General features: G+C 39.5%; 2 protein-coding genes across 14 annotated transcripts in view; one reads left to right on the top strand and one right to left on the bottom strand.

The window, feature by feature from the left end:
• The first annotated feature begins 4,571 nt into the window (after nucleotides 1-4,571).
• Nucleotides 4,572-10,325, top strand: LOC133630119 (protein CDV3 homolog). Its single transcript, XM_062021457.1, has 5 exons — nucleotides 4,572-5,025; nucleotides 5,342-5,418; nucleotides 5,505-5,632; nucleotides 8,887-9,049; nucleotides 9,129-10,325. The coding sequence occupies exons 1-5, from the start codon at nucleotides 4,843-4,845 to the stop codon at nucleotides 9,256-9,258; spliced, it is 681 nt and encodes a 226-aa protein (XP_061877441.1). The 5' UTR covers nucleotides 4,572-4,842; the 3' UTR covers nucleotides 9,259-10,325.
• Nucleotides 10,326-11,412: 1,087 nt separating this feature from the next.
• Nucleotides 11,413-20,192, bottom strand: part of LOC133630117 (protein scribble homolog) — a 78,772-nt gene continuing 69,992 nt past the window's right edge. For 6 of the 13 annotated variants that reach the window (XM_062021443.1, XM_062021448.1, XM_062021444.1 and 3 more), the window contains 2 exons: nucleotides 15,991-16,045; nucleotides 11,417-13,321 (listed from right to left, as the gene is read on the bottom strand). In XM_062021443.1, the coding sequence (XP_061877427.1) occupies nucleotides 13,185-13,321; nucleotides 15,991-16,045 (192 nt within the window). In that variant the 3' untranslated portion in view covers nucleotides 11,417-13,184. Of the gene's footprint in view, nucleotides 13,322-15,868; nucleotides 15,899-15,990; nucleotides 16,046-19,403; nucleotides 19,512-20,192 lie in introns of those variants that run through there. The other 7 variants (XM_062021453.1, XM_062021454.1, XM_062021455.1 and 4 more) reach the window with 6 other exon arrangements.

Genomic DNA, 20,192 nt, shown 5'->3' with positions numbered 1-20,192 from the left:
ACTAACTCCCAATCACATATTAACGATGAAATCTTCAGTTATTCTTCCCCCTCCAGGACAGTTTTGCAAGGATGATTTGTACTTAAACAAAAGATGGAAAAGGGTGCAATTTCTAGCAAATGAATTTTGGCAAAGATGGAGGCGAGAATATTTGTTGAATCTCCAACAGCGAAAGAATTGGCAGAAAGTTTCAAGAAACTTGCAAGTAAATGATATTGGGATAATACAGGATGACAATGCTCCAAGATGTAAATGGAAACTAGCTTGAGTAATAGAGACTTTGGAAAGCCCAGACGGCAAAGTTTGAAAGGTGAAGTTGAAGACGAGTGAAATCACTTTTGACAAAGGGAAACCACTGACGAGACTGATATACCCAGAAAGACCTATTCACAAAGTCATGAATCGGTCCTCTCCAAGTTTTCTCATTGTCATCCCACTGGGTTGAGTTTTTCCTTGCCCTGATGTGGCATCTGAACCGAGGATGTCGTTGTGGCTTGTGCAGCCCTTTGAGACACTTGTGATTTAGGGCTATATAAATAAACATTGATTGATTGATTGATTGATTTCAGGAATTGTAAAGAAAATATTTAATCTTCCTCTTTTATATAGTATCCCTAACTTTATTTTTGTCTGGTATTTTTTATAGTGTTTTGAATAATTATTATTCATTGTATGGTTCTATTTTTAATTGTACATGTTGTTATCATGATATTGACTAGTTATTAATGTATTTATTTATTTATTTTTATAAATTTTTATTTATAATATGCAACATTTACATATAAGCAAAGAAATAATAATAATCAAAACATGTACAGAAACAGTACAAAACATCGCCGGGGGGTTGTGAACTCAATAAAGCAACAAAAAAAAGAATGCAAAATATATACAGTATATGTAACAAAGTGTAAAGCCATAGGCTCACACAACTTCCGTAAATAATCCAAATTTGGAGCACAGCATCAGAGTTTTCCCAGCTTTTTGGTTGTTAGAGGTAGAGAGCATTTTAAAGTTAAGTTCTAATTATTTTTTAAAGGCACAAAAAACAGAAACTTACATTTATGAATATAAAACTCAGCCAATAGTATAATGAGGTTGCAAAGATAAAATTCCTTTTCAAATTTTGTTTCATACTGTGTAAATCCAAATAATTATTGACTAGTTATAGTCATTAATCCTTGTCTAATGTTCATATTGTTGTTACTCAGCCAGCGTTTGTGGGTCTGATGGACCCGTTGCATTTTGTGGCTTTTAATGCCTCACAATCAAACACTTTTATGTTAAAATACTGAACAGATGTTTACCTTATCCCAATAAACATCTGTTCAGTATTTTAACTTTTATGTTAAAATACTGAACAGATGTTTACCTTATCCCAATAAACATCTGTTCAGTATTTTAACATAAAAGTGTTTGATTGTGAGGCATTAAAGCCACAAAATGCAACAGGTCCATCAGACCCACAAACGCTGGCTGAGTAACAACAATATGAACGTTGCACGGAAAATTTCTCTGCCCGTTTCTGCATCCCACAGGGATTCTTCTTTTGTGTTTCTGCACCTGCAGTTCCCACACAAGGTTGCAACATTGTTTGTCAACACTGTCTGCTCTCATTTTCTCGCACATTTGACCCTCTGATGTTCTGTGTACCTACCAGTGTTGGCTTAGTTACTGAAAACCAGTAACTAGTTACAGTTACTAGTTACTTTATTTCAAAAGTAACTCAGTTACTTACACCAAAAAGTAATGCGTTACTGTGAAAAGTAACTATTTAGTTACTTTTTTTTTTCTTCTTTTTTTTTAAAGCGCCCATTAATGCCCTTTTAGCCTTCATTTTAGTACTGTTATTGCACTGGAGAATAATACAATCTGTTGATCAACTTGACATGCATTTGCATCACTGAACTCTGCTAAGCAATGTGGTCTACATACAACACACAAAGACAAAGATATGTTTCAAAGGGCCAATTTGTTTCAGGCCAGAACAAATTGACAAAACTATTTTAAATAGCTGCAACATAACATACATACGTAACAAACAGCATAATAACAACATAGCTGTAAACAAAGGAAGGCACACACTACATACACAAAGCCTAACCAGGCGTTTTTTTCTCAAGGAATTCTGAAACAAAATCATGTCTGAAGCCGAGAACACTCTACACATTTCCCCAGGTTTAGTTTAGAGATAAGGAAAGATTGGCCTGGCCCACTAGGATCCCTCTTTATGTTTGGGAACTTTATAGTCTATACATTTAGAGTGATGTGATAATCAAACACTCTAGAAGTCTAGAATGAAAAAGTATATAAGAGAATTGACAGAGTGTGTGTACCTTCAGCGCTGAATGATGAGCAGAGGCAGAGTTAATCCTTAAGTGGTGGTGGTGGAGGGGAAGTGGCATCGGAGTCTGTGTCTCTCTTTACTAGCTTCGTCGAAGCATGTTGCTTTTATAGGTGTTTCAGCAGATTTGAATTGCTGTTTTGGGCAGTAGATGGGATCTTTGATCCAAGACACAACTTACATTTAAGTAAAATGTAAAACGCAGCTCCGCCATGATCAGACACGCCCCCCTCCCCCCCTCCCCTCCCTCCCCACACCCACACCCAGACACACACACACAGAGCGCGCGTCTCTCTTCTCCGGCTTGTGACACAAGAAGAATCAGAAGGACGACACTGCAGCGCTCCAATAAAACACACTCAGATTTTCTGTTTCTAACCGATACTACATAAAAAATCACGTAAAATAACGCAGTAACGCATCATGTAGCAGAGGTGTGGACTCGAGTCACATGACTTGGACTCGAGTCAGACTCGAGTCATGAGTTTGATGACTTTAGACTCGACTTGACAAAATGTAAAGAGACTTGCAACTCGACTTAGACTTTAACATTAATGACTTGTCAATTCACTTGGACTTCAGCCTTTTGACTTGACAAGACTTGCTACTTTCCCCAAAACCCAAAGATCAAAAAGTTATTCAGGAGCGCTCCGTATCTTTCATTGTGTACGTGTGTCTGTCAGCATGTGCGCTGTCAGTACAACATCCAATCAAATTAGATCCACATGGTTTTCATCTGACAGCATTCATCTAATCAAATTGCAGGACAACCAACGAAGAAGAGCTGTCAAACAACACGCCAGTGAGAAAAAATGGTACCAAAGATAGTTTTGTTTGGGTATAAAAACTACGACTTGGTCAACAAAAAACTAATTGCAGTATGCAAAACATGCGGTTCGAAGATTACAGACGGAGACGCAACATTTTCCAACTTCGTTCGACAATGAAAGTTGCACAAAGAACGGCAAGTTTTGAATGTAAGCTAACGTTTATTGGCTAAGTAACGTAACTTTAATTTGCTGTTAAGTTAAATCAATGAGGCTGTAAACTCACTGCTAACGTTATAACGTTATTGAAAACACGGCAATCTGTTGCGTCCACTGCAGTTCGCTACCTTATATATACTTTTTGTCAAGTTGGTTTTTTTTTAAGCAGGGTTGCATGAGATACCTATACATAACGTTACGTTAGTCAATGTATCACACACAGTCACGTAACGTTAGACGACGGTCAGCAGCACTGCGTATTTTAACCACCTACAAAAAGACAAACATAGTCAAATAAAGGTCAGTTAAAATGTGTACTATATTAAAAATATGTGTACATATATGCATAGGACCCTGACATCTAAAAAGTACAACTCTGTTTATTGTTATGTTAATGTATTTGTTATGTTTTTCATGTGTACGCACACATCAACAGAACAAGCACGATGCTATCACATTAGCTCCGAAGCTAAAGTGCTTCTCCGATGTATTGTCGTGGAGATAAAAGTCACTGTGAATGTCCATTTCGCGTTCTCGACTCTCATTTTCAAGAGGATATAGTATCCGAGGTGGTTTAAAATACAAATCCGTGATCCACAATAGAAAAAGGAGAAAGTGTGGAATCCAATGAGCCCTTGTACCTAAGTTACGGTCAGAGCGAAAAAAGATACATCTTGGCGTCCTGCACGGCACTTTAAACCTTCACTCTCACTTTCCTCATCCACAAATATTTCATCCTCGCTCAAATTAATGGGGTAATCGTCGCTTTCTCGGTCCGAATCGCTCTCGCTGCTGGTGTAAACAATGTGCAGATGTGAGGCGCTCCACAACCTGTGACGTCACGCTACTTCCGGTACAGGCAAGGCTTTTTTATCAGCGACCAAAAGTTGCGAACTTTATCTTCGATGTTCTCTAAATCCTTTCAGCAAAAATATGGCAATATCGCGAAATTATCAAGTATGACACATAGAATGGACCTGCTATCCCCGTTTAAATAAGAAAATGTCATTTCAGTAGGCCTTTAAAAAAAACAAGAAAAAAAATAAGTAACTAAATAGTTACTTTTCACAGTAATGCATTACTTTTTGGTGTAAGTAACTGAGTTAGTAACTTAGTTACTTTTGAAATAAAGTAACTGTAACTAGTTACTGGTTTTCAGTAACTAACCTAACACTGAACACCACACAAGGGTTAAATGGAAAAAAAAACATAGCGTCAGCGTTCTTGACGTAATACAGTTAGCACTTCCGGTTCGAGGTCGCCTGTTCCGGGTGACGGTGCTGATTTGTCAAGTAGCCGAGAGTGCATGGCATGGTAGACAAGGTAGTTGGCGGTTTAGACACCAAACTCAGCCGGACGTTTTTACCAACCCTAAACGGACCCAAAGCTAGACAAATTAGAGCTTATTTAGTGTCCTCTACCCCTTTTGTGGCCGCCTTCCTTCCACCGGCACCTACTTTTGGCCGTTTGTCATTCGCTCCTGCGTGATAGCTACGTTAGCTTCGCTCTTTGAAAATGGCGGATGTGTCAAGTGAGAAAAGCCTGGACGACTTCTTTGCCAAGCGGGACAAAAAGAAGAAGAAAGAGAAAGGAAAGGGCAAGGAGGCCTCTGCGCCGTCGACGGGGGTGATGAAAAAGATGAAAAAAGAGTCCGAAAAGTCCTCCAAAAGCGACAATCCCGACGCAAATAACGAAAAGGTGACGCATTTTTAATCCTACGCCTAACAGCGATTCGTCTACATTCGCTGACTAAACATTTCCATAACTTCAAATGACATTGAATAAAGTACACAAGTCAAGGAGAGTATTTGGACGAAAAGGCCAGCTAGCATGCTAACATATGCTCCTTGCGGCTCATGTGACTTAATGATCGAACACATGTTCACTTTCCTCCTAAAGCCAAACTCAAAAGAGTCAATTCAAACTAGTTTGCCACGTCTCAACACTCTTAATGAGGCCCGGGCACGCTATTGTTGCTGCTTGAGTGACGTGTGCTGTGCTGCCTTGTGCTCAGGAGGATGAGGAGTGGAAAGTGTTCGAGCAAAAAGAAGTGGATTACAGCGGACTGCGGCTGCAGGCCTTGCAAATCAGGTGAGGGACTATAGTAGAACGTCATCTTTTCATTGCTGATGCATGATGGGGGGTGGGGGTCCCTTGGGTGTCATGTGGGCTTGCAGCGACGAGAAGGAAGAAGAGGATTACGAGGAGGAGGAGCTTGATGAGGATGGAGAGGTCATCGGCGGCGAAAAAATGTCGGGACCGTGGAACAAGCCTGGGGCCGCTCCTGCCCCTGCGCCACCTGTTGGTCAGTAACTCGTACCACCTAAAAGTTTCGGGTACTTAGGGGCTTCACTTCTACATTTCACCACATTTATCTGTCCTGGATTGACTTCCTTTTTTCTAACTGGCATCTACTGAAGCCAAATTTTTTCCAAAAATCTTGATGCATAACAACTAGGGCTGCAACTAACGATTAATTTGATAATCGATTAATCTGTCGAATATTACTTTGATCGATTTATAATCGGATAAAAGAGACAAACTACATTTCTATCCTTTCCGGTATTTTATTGAGAAAAAAAACAGCATACTGGCGTCATGTTCTTTCAACTTGCCAAATAAAACAAGGAAAATGTTACAAAAATGCACACTTTTGACACCCCTGCTATAGATAATAAAAAATTAAATCTATCGATAAAAAGCAGAGCCTGGCGACGCATGCGCATTTATCACAACTCTCTCGCTCTCTGTCTCTGCCCCTCCCTCACGAATGCTGCTGCACGCACAATTTGTTTTGTTTTTAACCCCTTCTTAACCCAGAAAGTACATTGTTAATACACGCAACCATAACTCAAAATGCCGGACATTTGAGGCATTTAAGAAACACCGCCCGGACAGCTCCGCAAAAGAGGACATGTCCGGTGAAAAGAGGACGTATGATCAGTCTATCCTAGTTCGGTTTCACCGGACATATCCTCTTTTGCTAGCATGCTAGCAGCTAACGGGCTACGATAGACTGACCATACGTCCTCTTTTCACCGGACATGTCCTCTTTTGCGCAGCTGTCAGGGCGGAGTTTCTTAAATGCCTCAAATGTCCGGCATTTTGAGTATTGTTTACACAACGTGCAGTATTCTACTTAATATGTCCGTGTGGAAACTCGTTCAGTACACCTCCGCACCGAACCGAAACCCCCGTACCTAAACTGTTTGATACAAATACACGTACCGTTACACCCCTTTTATTTTGATTATTGTTTCTCAGCTGTTTGTAAATGTTGCAGTTTATAAATAAAGGTTTAAAAAACAAACAAAAAAAACATAGCTTCAGCGCATAGCATAGATCCAACGAATCAATGACTAAATTAATCGCCAACTATTTTTATAATCGATTGAATCGATTAGTTGTTGCAGCCCTAATAACCCTTTTTTTTTTTTTTTTATAGGTCTGTCTGTACCGCCAGGTATAGATTCACGTAAAATCAAACGGTGCCATATTTTGAGGCGTGTGACATAATGTCCTTTTGCAGGCTAAACAAGGAAATGATCACTCAAGCTGCATTCAGGGCTGACTCAGCCAAACTCCTAAGTAATGATGCAATTTTCAACACCAAAAAAAACAAGTATGCTTAGGCTGCACTCTTCAATCAATCAGTTTATTTATATAGCCCTTGATAACAAATGTCTCAAAGGGCTGCACAAGCCACAACAACACCCTCGGCTCAGATCCCACATCAGGGCAAGAAAAAACTCAACCCAATGGGACAATGACACTCTTCTAAAATGCGCTAGGTTTATTAAGTTAAAAAGTTAAAGTACCCATGATTGTCACCCACACTAGGTGTGGCGAAATTATTCTCTGCATTTGACCCATCACCCTTGATCACCCCCTGGGAGGTGAGGGGAGCAGTGAGCAGCAGCGGTGGCCACGCCCGGGAATCATTTTTGGTGATTTAACCCCCAATTCCAACCCTTGATGCTGAGTGTCAAGCAGGGAGAGGATGGGTCCCATTTTTATAGCCTTTGGTATGACTCGTCCGGTGATTGAACTCACGGCGGACATTACATTGGATCTGCCATGGACAGGCTACTATTAGCATTAGCAATTTTACATGGCGATTTCACCATCTCTAAATTTGTTTGGTCATGAATATTACAACTAAGATGAATGTTACAATCAAACAGCTGGTGTGTAATAGGTACAATACTTACAGTATAAACACTATGTAGGGCACAACATAACACATTCAGCTTCATGGAGAAAGCTGCTTCTTAGTTAGAAAGCCAACGCCATTGCAAATGAGTCAACAAAAACTAAATAACAGGACAGCACAGTTATTGTTAGCGGCTAATTTTTAAATGTTATATCAAAATATAAAATAGTTTTTGCAAACAATTTAATTAATTAATTCATTCATTAATACACACAAGTACTGGTATCGATTCCCAGGTACCGTATCTGTTCAAATGTGAACAGTGACCCTCACTAAGAAGCAGGGATGTTGCAAGGTACGTGTCCCTGCTGCATTAAAATATGAAAGGACGCAGTAAAGTCGCTCTCCAAGCGTCCCAAGGATGTCATTGTTTGTTTTTCTTCGTCTCTTGTTATCAAACCGTAAAAGAGGGTTCACTCTGTGCATCGCTCTCAGCACCAGAAAAACATGAGCAAAGTGAATCCTCTTGCCAGTCATCCACAATATTTTCTCGGTGGGCAGAAGCGGGGACCGCTAGCTTACTACACGATGCACGGACAGAGCCTGGCTGGTTGCGACTCGCTAGTCCAAAGCACCACAATGTAACACAAATCAGGAGTAAAAAAGAAAGATGATCACAGTGTAGGAATATGTCTGCTTTAAACGAGTGAGCAAGATGAGCCTATCAACATTGATAAATGAGCAAGTATGACAAATTTGTTGGAAATTGATGGCAACAAAGCAAACCACCCTACCAATGTTCATTCAAAATTCATTGAAGTGTGAATTTTGCTAACAAAGATTGAAAGTCATGTTTATGGTTTACTTATTGAAGAAAATTAAAATTCCAAATTCAATGGTAAAAAAAAAAAACGAAGTGTAGAAAACCATGATGTGCATCTTTGGTATACCGTCTCCCTCTTCTTCTGCAACCAACATGAAGGTGACTTCATGTGTATTGCTTGTTTACTTTCGCAAATACAGTACAATGGACAAAGGATTTTTGTAGTACAATCTGTTTCCTTAGACGACTATGGGCAAAAGTGTTGTATGCTAGCAAGAGCACAGCTTAAGGGGATCACCACAAACGAACAAATCTCTTTTGTAAGCTGTTCCACGTCAAAAAGGCTAAAACACGACAGATAGTTTAGTGAGGTCTTTGGATTGGCTCAAGTCGAGCACCAAGAAGACGATCAAACTGGACTTTCCAGAAGAAGTTAACTTGGTAAGAAGGTTTCTGTAGCTGTAACCTGAAGAAATCTGAATAGAACATACTTAACTCACTTTCCACAACAAATGATGCTGTGCTCGGAGATGTGACCTAATTCATCTGCTCAATGAAGTGTTCCTGATTCTCCACCTCACAGAGGAAGTAGAGGTGCCAGAGTCTAAACCTGCGGGCGTTTACCGACCTCCAGGAGCTCGACTCACCTCTTCAAAACGTGGCCAGACACAGGGACCCCCTGAGATTTTCAATGATGCTCAGTTCCCTTCCCTGATGGCCACCGGCAAGCACGTGGAGACTCGCAAGTAAGTCCTGACACTTCCTACCGTCTGCATAGAAGCGGCGTCGTCCTGAAGTGTTCTTTTCCACGCATGCACCCTCCAGGGACCGAGAGATGGAGAAGACGTTTGAGGTAGTAAAGCACAGGACCCGTGGACGTGACGACAACGGTGGCACTCCCGTGCAGCAGCAGCTTCAGCTGGACAACCAGTACGCAGTGCTGGGTGACAAATAGAGCACCACCATGCCGCCATTTTGGACCGCTGGAAGGAGGTAGCTGAACTCCAGCTGTGTGAACTGCAGTCGCTGCCACCACACACACACACACACACACACACACACACACACACACACATACATATACACTCACACGACTGAACATACCCTTGGCTGGCAAAAGAGGTGTCTGCACATGAAGGCGTGACTAATCGACTTTAGAGTATGCTGTGGCGGCGGCAACAAGAAGTGGTGATGAGTACTTTGTGGATCACGTACAAAGCAGTGCCTGCGTGGTGCAGATCTTCTCTGGACTTCAACCTGCTTTGTGAAGGCCCAACATCACTTCAATCGAGATGATTTTACAAACTTGTGTGAAAAAAGAAATCTAGTTTTCTGCAGCACCATCTCTCGCGCGCGCACACACACACACTGATTCTTGGAGTGTTTGGGCCTTTAAGAGGAGGGGACACTACCTGGACCTGGTGGGGATCACATGAAGTCTGCTTTTTTTTCTTTTTCAAGTATACCAGCTGTCCGGAAGTTTAAGTCACAAACTTTTAAGAGTTTATTCCATAATCAAAGCATTGCCTCACATAGAATTCCTTTAATAAAGTGGCCTTATGGATACAAACGGCTTGGTAATCGGAGGAAAAATATGCTTGCGTCTGCTGAAAGCGCTACTGGATCTTACTCTGTGAGGAAAAAAGGAATGTTGTGCTTAACGATTTCAGCTGTGAGCTGTTTTGCATATCCACGGTTTGATTCTGATGCCCTTCATTTATTAGTAGTTTTGGCTCTTTTAAAACTTATAATCCTCCTCATAGCATTTAAAACAAACCAGAATATTTTATGTTAAATGGTAACTGTTCCAGGCAGATCCAAACCCACAAATTTCTACTTTAATAAAAAGTGTGGCAGTGAATTAAAAACAAGTTTTTCCAATTGATTTAGCGATGTGAAGAATTATTGTGCATGAGATGTGTTGTCTCAATTCCATACAAAGTACTGGAACTGCTGGAATATGTGTGGTGGAAGTAAATGTTTGTGTCATGACAGCAAATTAAAAGTGCTTACGCAAGATAATGTGGTCTGTCATGTTCTAACTCCCAGTAGGTGGCGATAACTGATAATTATAGTATGCAAACTGATCATTATTAAACTCAAAGAAGACAATCTGTCATGAACATTAAAACTGGCTGCTGCATTTAACATAAAATAGGTTATATAAAAATTAAACATCCACAGCAAGCATTGCACACACACCTAATGTGGAGCGTTATCATCTACTGGTCCAATTCAGCGCTACACCTATTAAACGAGCTTTGATCGAGTTAATCGGACAAACAAAACCAAACAGCCATCAATACAAGACATTACAAAGTCAGCAATTTCAATAAATGCATACTTTGTTGTCCAGTCGCTGTTAAGTCAGATTTTCCCAATTAATTTAAGATTTTTTGAGTGTCGATAGTTTCATCTTCTTCTACTCACTCCACTGCTGCTTCATTGTGACACCTGACATAGGCTTCATTATTGCTTCCTGCGGGTTGGCGGGAGTACTGCAACCCTATATTGAATGATTTCCTCAAGCCTACGAGTGATGTTCGGCGGCCCAAAATAAAAGCTTTGGTGGCCGCTCTAAAGTGGTGAAAGATTGCTACTGTGGTTAATATTTCAATCCAAAATTGTTGATGGGTTGATTTGTTCCTTGCCAGTAGATACCAATAATGCAAAAAAAAAAGACTGTAGGTGTTGTTTCAGTCTTTGCCGCAGGGTGGCGACAACGTATTTCAAAATGTTCTAATTTAAGCCAAAATAAGTCTGAGTTGTTCCGTTCTCTTTGTAAACAAAATGAAGTAGTCCGCTGCTATGTGTTGGTTCAGTCTTTGCCACTAGGTAGCGACAACGTAAACTTAAACTGGTTTCAAAATGCAGTAAGAACACTAAATAAGACTGTGTTGTACCGCTCCGTGCCGCAAGATGACAGTATTTCAAATTGAAGGTAATAGCCTACTGCTAAAATTAAGCCCAGAGAAGAAGACTATTCGTGCTGTTCCAATCTCTGCCGCTAAGTGGCAATCGCGTAATTAAAAACCAGCTGATAAACCAGCCATCCACTTTACTACAACTTGCCGCGGGTCAATCTCGAAGAAATTCAGTCTCAAACACGTTGACAAGCGACAGGGTTCTTCATGACTTTAAAACATTTATTTATAAAAATTAAACCGTTGATTTGTGTGTCTTTACAGAGGAATTGCAGAGCACTTGGCTTGGTTTTAGCCCCATGCAATGGAATTTATCAGCTGGGTCTGGACAGAGACGATCGACTCCCAGTATCCTCCCAGTTACACAAATGGAAACAATTAGCTACATCAACAAAACAGACGAATATACCATGTTTTAACTTCTGACTTATCATTTTGTTTAATCAGCACTTGGCCATGTCCGACTATGGAAGCTGAATGGTAGAGGTGGGCGGATCCATTAAAGATCGATATCGTTGATACTAGCGTAATAATACCAATATTTTATAGTTATTATATATAGCTGTTCAAATATATTATATAAACAAATATAGATAGACAAATTATTTTATTCAATGTAGTTTTAGCTTTATTTTTCACTTTTTATTTTATTTTCTCAAACAATTCAATGTGATAAGACGGAGAATTTGTAGAATTGTATTGACGTTACATTACATTTCTTTACTTTCTTTACAAATAAGTGTTGAGATATTGTCAAAACTGTATCTACTGTATTTTGTGTTTTATTGTGATTATAAATAGTTACAAAAAATAATTCTTAAAAAAATATTGATGTCGGCCATACAGTATTTACTTGGTATCACATCGATACCAACATTTGTAATATGGCCCACCTCTATCGTTCAGCACGTGGTCCTGTCCGACTATGGAACTGAATGAAGCCAAAGTGCCCAACAGCACTGCCAGTCGTCAACTCCGCCCGAAAAAAACACAACTAAAAACAAACATTTGAAACAAAACATTCATTAAAAGCAAGTATGGTAAAAAAAAACAACAACAACAACTAATAGCTATATTCAGTCTGTGAGCGACTTGCACAGCTAAAATTAGAACAGCATTTATGTTGTGGCTATGCAAGGATGTCAGATATGTTTTTAGTATTATTATTATTAAGTGAGCCATTGAAAGAAACATGCCCAGGTCGATGCATCAGCAGTCCAAACACTTGCTTGGTCAACATTGGCTCAGTTTTACCACAAAACATTTTCTTTTCTCTCATTATTTGTACACTATTCACACCATAAGAAATTATTTCTCAGTGTTGTCAGATTATTAAATTAGCCCATAGACAGAAAAATAAAGCATCCGCTACCTTCACGTCTCACTTCATTAACCGCATTGATTGAAAATAGGAAGCCAGTGGGGGCCGAGGGGTAAGTACCATTCTTGTAAAAATGATATTGATATGATATTATTAGAGGGGAATGTTACACTCTTCTCTTTGTGCTCAACAGTAAAATACATTGGATTAAAAATAATAAATTATTCTAAAAGATGTATGGCAGTGCTATGATGATATGATTTTTTAAAGCTCTCCACAGTGGGAGTGTGAAGGTAGCAGGATGTCATCTTACTATTATTTACACTCCCAAAAAACACCTTTTACAATTTAGTCACGGAAAAATAGCATTTCACACGTTAGTTAGTTGCAACTACCACCCATTTCTTCTTCTTCTTTTTCTTCTCCATTTTTCGGGGAGATTTAAAAAAATAAAAAGCTAAAAAAATCATCAGTCTCTAGCAGGCAACAAAGCAAAAGGGATGTGGTCTTGTCTCCACGGCGACTGAAGGCAAGGCTGGCACGCGGGATGCGAGGGTGGCTGTGAAAGAGTGTAGTGTATATACTGATGCTGCACACCCCCGCCCTTCCTCGCTGGATGTGTGTGTCTGAGTGGTGTTACGTGGGCACGGCCGTCTCCAGACTGCGGCGCCCTTGCCGCAGTTTGCGCTTGTTGCTGTAGAGGGCCATCTCCTCCAGGGCCGAGGTGGCCGGCAAGGGGGTGGAGACCTCGGCCTCCAGACCGGCAGCAGAGACTACACAGGACAGACACGCACTGTTAGTCTCACAAATACGTATGGTCAGACAGTAGCGTCCAGCTGAGGTAGACAGATTCCAAAAAGATTACCAGCACTCCAAAAAAAACCAAGAAGGAACAAAAGTGCATCCAGTGACTAGAAAACAACAACATTGAAAATATTATTGATCTAATTATTGGTCAGAATAAAGCTGCCTGGAGGACGAGTTAGCTCCTTCTTGCATTGATTGCTTGAAGATATGATTCCAGTAGAATCAATTCCACAAAATCGTCATGTTAGCACGACTATTAAAACCAAGTTCACTCTCTTTTTACTTGTCTGATAAGAACGGTAAACAAAAACTATATAGATTTAAATTATTTGTATCATCTTTAATCTTCGGTGTATTAACAATCAACAGTATTTAACTATGTATGAAATAAATATGAACACATTATGTAAAAGAATGATTTCCAACAATTTGTCAAGTCAACCATCCCGTGATTTGATTGGTTGAACTGTAATGCAAACCACAGCCACAACGTATATAATTATCAGTTACTATGTTATCACTTTAATACCTGGTAAGATTTTATTTGGCACTTTATTCAAATTAATAAACAATTTAATGCATTGTTTCACATTTTAAACAATGTAATATTTTTATCAATTTCATTAGCTGCTGTGGGTTTTCTACGCTTGGTAATAAACATTGCTTGTACATGATGGCGACACTAGAAACAGACTATTTCAATTTACGCTACAGCATTGAAATTAACAGATTTTGTTGGATTGTCTGCACTCTTTTAAAGAGTTAAATTAGAAAATGCTACTGCTGACGAGCTGAAATATGCTGCTGGCTAAATGACAATTGCCTAATTTGCATACGTGGCCATGATGCATTTGCATGTAATTGTAATGGAAGCTATAAAAGAGTAATTATGTTGGAGTGACAAAAAAATGAGTAAAAAACATCAAATTTGCTTAGAACTACAAATGAATGCTTTATTTTGTGGTTTAATATCACAAACCAGTGAGTGAGTGCTTTGAGCACCCGCTGCTCGTTGAGAAAAGCAATATGTGCTATTGTGTCAAAGTCTCCAAAACTCCCGAATAACACCAGAAGGTTAAATTTGTCACTAGTTGCTTTTTTTGCAAAAAAATATCTAGAAGGGGTCTCGTAAATGAAAGTTAGCAAAAGTCAGCTAACAATAAAGCTGATGGGAGTCACTCTATTCCGCCTATACAGCGCTCGAAAAACATCCAAACACCTCCATCAACGTTTTATATACACACTGTAAATATATATGTAATGTAGTAACAGACACATTCATAATAACATGTAATATTTACGTATTTTGCTCGTTATAAGCAAACGGGGACGTATTGATTTCAGACGCATCACAATGTTCGCAATTTCCTTCAACAATAACAACATTACAATTCATGGCAGATTTCATGAGAGCTATCAAAGACTACTTTGGGAAAAATTATGATCCAGGAACTTATATTTTGAGCCTGAATATGAGGAAGATGAGCTACATGTTTTAAAAGATGTTTGCTAAATAGATGCAGCTTTAGTGAAAACACTAAGCATCATTTAGCAGTATTGCCAAGTGCTAAAAAAGAAATACAAACTAGTATGAACGTAACAAAACACGCACTTACTGTACAATGTCTGTTCTCACGGCGATGACGATTGATGTGATGTGAATATCTTCCCGTTAATATCAAGAATTAATCATGATCCCCAAAAAAAGTGGTCGCAAACAAGCGTTTTTTGTGTGTGTCTTTCTCGCCATCTCCGGGTCTAAGTTGAATGTCAAAGTTGACCAACTTCTTAGTTAATGGCCACAACCTTCTAGTATTAGAGGAATGATTTATAATCAATAATTAACTTTCACCAACTCAGAGGCTAGGCAGCAGCTCACCGGCTCATATGTCAACACTGTAGCAGCGGAAGCTAGTTAGCTCTCTGTGATCACGGCACCGCTAAAAGTTTGTCTGCATTAGAGCTTATAATAACAATATTGTTAATAATTGGTTAAAATTTAGGTCATAAAATATAAATTGATTATTGTTGGCCGTTTTTGTAGAGAGCTTTATGGATGCAATTAGCTGCATTGTTAGCCACCCTTAAAAGGCATAAAAAAGAAAAACACATGTGTGGTGTTCTTGTCTCACATAGATTTTGTGAATGACAGGCAAAATTCCCCAAAAAGTGCAGTTCCCCTTTAATAATCACTAAATATGATCAACAAACTCGCTAAGTTGGCAGTGCCGATCCCTTCTGCTACACCTTCTTATTCTCTGGCAGACATGGTGTATATTTGAGGTGTGTTAAGAAGCGGGTAGCACCAAGGTATTTGTGGCAGGCTGCTCCAAATAAACACTCATAATGACAAACACTATCCTGTGTGTGGACTAGCAGGACAATTCAAGCACCATCACACTCTTGGTTAGAGTTCAGTCAGCTGGTTGGCCATTAAACTATCAGTTAAAGACACAGGAGAGCACACACAGAGAACGCACTCCCAAACCAAACGCGTGCACACAGGATCCTACCAATAGGAGCTGCTTATCCCATGTAGACACCTACATCAAATAAGGGGAAAGGAAACAACTGTCTCTATTCTCATCCTCTTCTACCGTGATCACAAACGAGAGTAAATGAGGCGAGCACTCACCTGGATGCTGGGAGGCGTCATCAATGAATTGCAGGTCGTCCACCGCGTCAGGAGACTGAGAAGAAAGAAGACATAGTGAGTTAATCACAGCAAGCCGAACGCGTTCGCTGAGGACGACGCCTGATTGGCTCTACTGGACCCCCAAAGAGAGATTGGCGTGTTAGGACAGGATTAGGTTGGAAGGTCAGCTCCGGGGTTTGTCATTTCAATGACGGCTCAGAGCATCTCCAAGACGACGACAGATAGCTAAAAAAAAACTTTTATGCTTCCTGGAAAAAAGGCTTACTTTTTCCCCCCAAACAGTACGGTTCAGTTTGGTACTTGTTTATATCATCACATTTTTAAACATGTTCTTTGTGATTATACACTATAGTTGGCTGTGTGGGGCAGAGCTAAACATACACCTGTCTGCTGATTGGTCGACAGAATGGTTACAAAAAAGGACATTTGTGTAGTTTTCTTAAGGATAATGCTGGTATTAGCATAATAATCGATACATTGAACAATTCTGTGTGTAATCAGTAAGAAATCCGCACAGACGCTGTTGGTTTAATCCTAGTGAATATTACTCTGTTAAATAAGACACAAGCACGGAAACAGGAGTTCAGAACATTCAAGGGCGAGACTCCCTGTCTCGTTAAGAATAATATCTGATGATATGATCCAAACTGAACTGCAGTGTAAATTTTGTAGACAAAAAATGTTCGTCTTAGTTATCGTCAACGACCTATTTTCTCCTGACTATAACAGGTGTTGTTGTGAATTTTGTTTTTGAGATGCTCTGCAACAACCTTAATAAAAGTGGTTTCAAGACAAATTCAAAAATGTTTTATCCAAGGATGTTAAAACTACAGACCGCCGGCGTCTTTATTTGGCCTGCGAGATGTCATAAGTTTAAGTATTCAAATTAATTTTAAATACCAATCACTGAATGCTATAGATTTGAAGGCATCTTGTGGACATTTTAGGTGAATCAGATCCCCTGAAATTTATTTAGTAATTATAAGACAGCATTTACTTATGACACAATCCACACAACCTTCCCTAGTCATGGTGTAAAAAACAATGCAACTAAAATAAAGGTCAACACACATGGTCACATGCAACACAACCTGCTCACTGAACTTTGTGGATAAAAAAACGTCCAAACACCATTAAACCATTCTAAATTGCACCCATTAAAATCCATGGGAGTGCACAAAGGGGAAAATGTAAAACACTTCACACTTATCCATGTTTGGCGCATTGTAGTTGCTTGATATTTCTGATTGATTAAAACATTGTAAGGAGGTCATTACGGAAGTTAACAAAATAAGAGTCAAACTTTCACATACTCTTAATATCCAATTATATCAATATATTATTAGCATGCAAATGCACACCCACACACAGTTACTTTACCCCAGGCCAAATTATTTTAGCCCAATATGGCTCCCAAGTCAAAAAGTTTGGACATCCCTGTATTATCCCTTATACGTTTTATTTTAGTCAACGAAATTTACTGTAATCTTAGTCGACTAAAATGTTGAGGAATTTAGTCGACTAGAAAAAAAACTAGACTAAAACTAAATCCATTTAATCAACAAAAATTTGACCAAAGATAAACGACATATTAATCAAAAGACTGACTAAAGCTAAAACTAAATTAAACACTGTTGACCTAACTAAGACAAACATTTTTCGTCAACAATCTTAAAACACTGCTGAAATGTACTATTTGGTTGAAAATGCGGCTTTTATGCGTAAATATACAGAAGTCTTCAATGCAATACAACCACATTCAAGCAACACCAGATATTACAAATATTATTTTAAAGCAACACACAACCAACCACCGCTGCTTCCTCCAGCACCACACAAGTCCCCCACCACACACACACACACACATTCACACACAACTTGCTTTCTGTCCTGTTCTCTAGTTGAAAAAAAGATCTGTCCCATTGCAAACTAGAGGCAAGATTAGGGATGTAACGATATGAACATTTCATATAATTGCTATTGTGACCAAAAGGATCACGTTATTATCGCGGTGTTGTTGAATGTGCTCAAAAAGTATTTATACACACACTAAAATCTTTTAACCAAGTTGTATTTACAAAAAAACTAACATATATGGACACATAATATAGTTTCCTGGCTAAATAAAAATTATAACACTATTGTGGCTTTTAAAAAGCCATATTTGTATTTGAATATGTTTATTGTCTTCCATTTTATTATGTAAAAGTTAAAAATGTCTTTATTGATAAAAATTAGTAATATTGTATCAATAAAAAAAAATTGGAGCTTTCACTTGGTTTCATTTCCAGTTTATATGACGTTACGCGAGTTCACTTCCTGTTGTAGACACCAAACCATGTGTCGTATTCATTTGGGTATAGTTAGAGGAATATATTCCCACCTTTGGACAATATCACTGTACATCACGTTCAGGGACATAACATGAATGCCTCCTAGGCTTCCTATCCTTGTAAATACACAAATATTGTATCTCATTTAGGTTCCGGAAGGTGAGGTAATAGGAACGAAATGGAGGGAGAGTAATGTGTGTGCGCTCGGAACATACGCCAACTTTTACTTTCGATACCCTTTAATGCGAGGCAACACCGCAAAAACATGCAAGAAGGGTGACCATTTTAGAGATTGCCCCGACTTTTGGCTAGCTCAGTTCAATCTCCTAGTGCTGGTATAACTTACTCTTTTTGTAGAACAAATTGTTAAACTTCAATTCTAGTCACCTCTCATCATTTTAGACGGCCTTAGAATACAAGGATCTGGGTGGACATTCCCCTCCTAAAAGGGGGTTTAGGGTGCCAATAATATAGCTTGATCCCTTTTTGTTAAGACAACACAGCCTGTTCATTCAATGTACACAATTGAATAGCTTAGTTACTCAATCTATTTATATACGTTTATATTGGGGCATGTCGTTTTCTTCATGGGGAAAGACATTGTGTCTTGTATTCATGTTAGCATTTAAGCTAGCTAACGTGCTAGCGCTAGTCAGTCCATGGGTTTTACAAATTGTTTTTTGATCATTTTAATTTAAAACAGTAATACTAACTGTCGGGAGTTTTACCACGGTTATCATTAATACAGTTTATCGTTACATCCCTAAGCAAGATTTGTTACGAAGCATTGGGATTCCTACCCTCAGAACCAAGCCAGGTTAGTGGGATCACAAACATTCCTGCCTGTGGTTGATTGCTTAGGAGAATGGATGCACATGAAGATGTTTTCACATGTGAGTGGAAGCTTTATTTAGTGCCAGCCCCATAAACAGCAAAGCAGGAAATATTGATCAGTATCAAGACCGTTATTTCCCCTTCTAGATTCTTATAACAACACAGAGTGAGGGGAGAGGCCGCAAGGAAGGGTGGGATGGGGCGGTGTAAAGCAAGGCTGGACCCCCCCCCATGGGGAGCTCAGCATGCAGCCGATACCTGGATGTCGTATACTGGTTTGGAAGAAGGAATGGCGGCAAACTGTCGGTAGTCAAACGTCTTTGACGACAGGGACTAGAAGGATAGCAGACGGGGATGAGGGGAGTTTGGGAGGGGGGAGGGAAGTGAAGAGGGACGAGGCAGGATGAGGTTGAGACGTGGAGTGTGGGTGATTCAAACAGGCCGCAGTGGCTTGTGATGGGAGGACAAGTGTGTGTGCCCAGCTATGATGGCGGCAGGATGGTAGATTCATGCTTATGAGGACAATGTATTGAGCCTTAGTCATCATTTGCACCACAAAATACCAGACTGTTTGCTTATACACTCATAGCTCAATCTTATACAAATTGGGTCAATTATTTTTTTATATTCAGGGCTGCAGCACTCATAGTGAATGAATAAATAAACATACAGTGGAACCCGCTTAGGTTGACCAACTCATTAAGTCCCGATCCAACGTGTTTTCATTACTAAAAAGTGCCCGCTTTAAGGAGGACAGGACTTTTGGGGGGAATTTTGCCTATCATTTACAATCCCTATGCAAGACAAGAACTCATATGTTTCTTTGTTTTTTTATGCATTCTAACTTGCAATGCAGCGAATGGGAGTCATCTATTCTGCCCATAAAGCCCTCTAAAATCCTCCAACACCGGCAACAATACTCCATTTACATGTCGTGAACTAAATATTATCCAAGTATTAGCGACGTTACAAGCGCTAACGCAGAGGAACTACTTTTAGCGACATCGTGATTAC

This window comes from Entelurus aequoreus, linkage group LG15 (genome assembly GCF_033978785.1).
Source record: "Entelurus aequoreus isolate RoL-2023_Sb linkage group LG15, RoL_Eaeq_v1.1, whole genome shotgun sequence".
Lineage (NCBI taxonomy): Eukaryota > Metazoa > Chordata > Actinopteri > Syngnathiformes > Syngnathidae > Entelurus > Entelurus aequoreus.
The sequence above is the reverse complement of the archived record's forward strand: the minus strand, read 5'-3'. Positions and strand labels throughout refer to the sequence as shown.

Bases quoted from the DNA above. Each gene is read 5' to 3' on its own strand.
- LOC133630119 (XM_062021457.1), top strand. From the start codon at position 4,843: ATGGCGGATGTGTCAAGTGAGAAAAGCCTGGACGACTTCTTTGCCAAG. The intron at 5,026-5,341 runs GTGACGCATTTT...CCTTGTGCTCAG, and splicing joins CCGACGCAAATAACGAAAAG to GAGGATGAGGAGTGGAAAGT. The intron at 9,050-9,128 runs GTAAGTCCTGAC...TGCACCCTCCAG, and splicing joins AAGCACGTGGAGACTCGCAA to GGACCGAGAGATGGAGAAGA.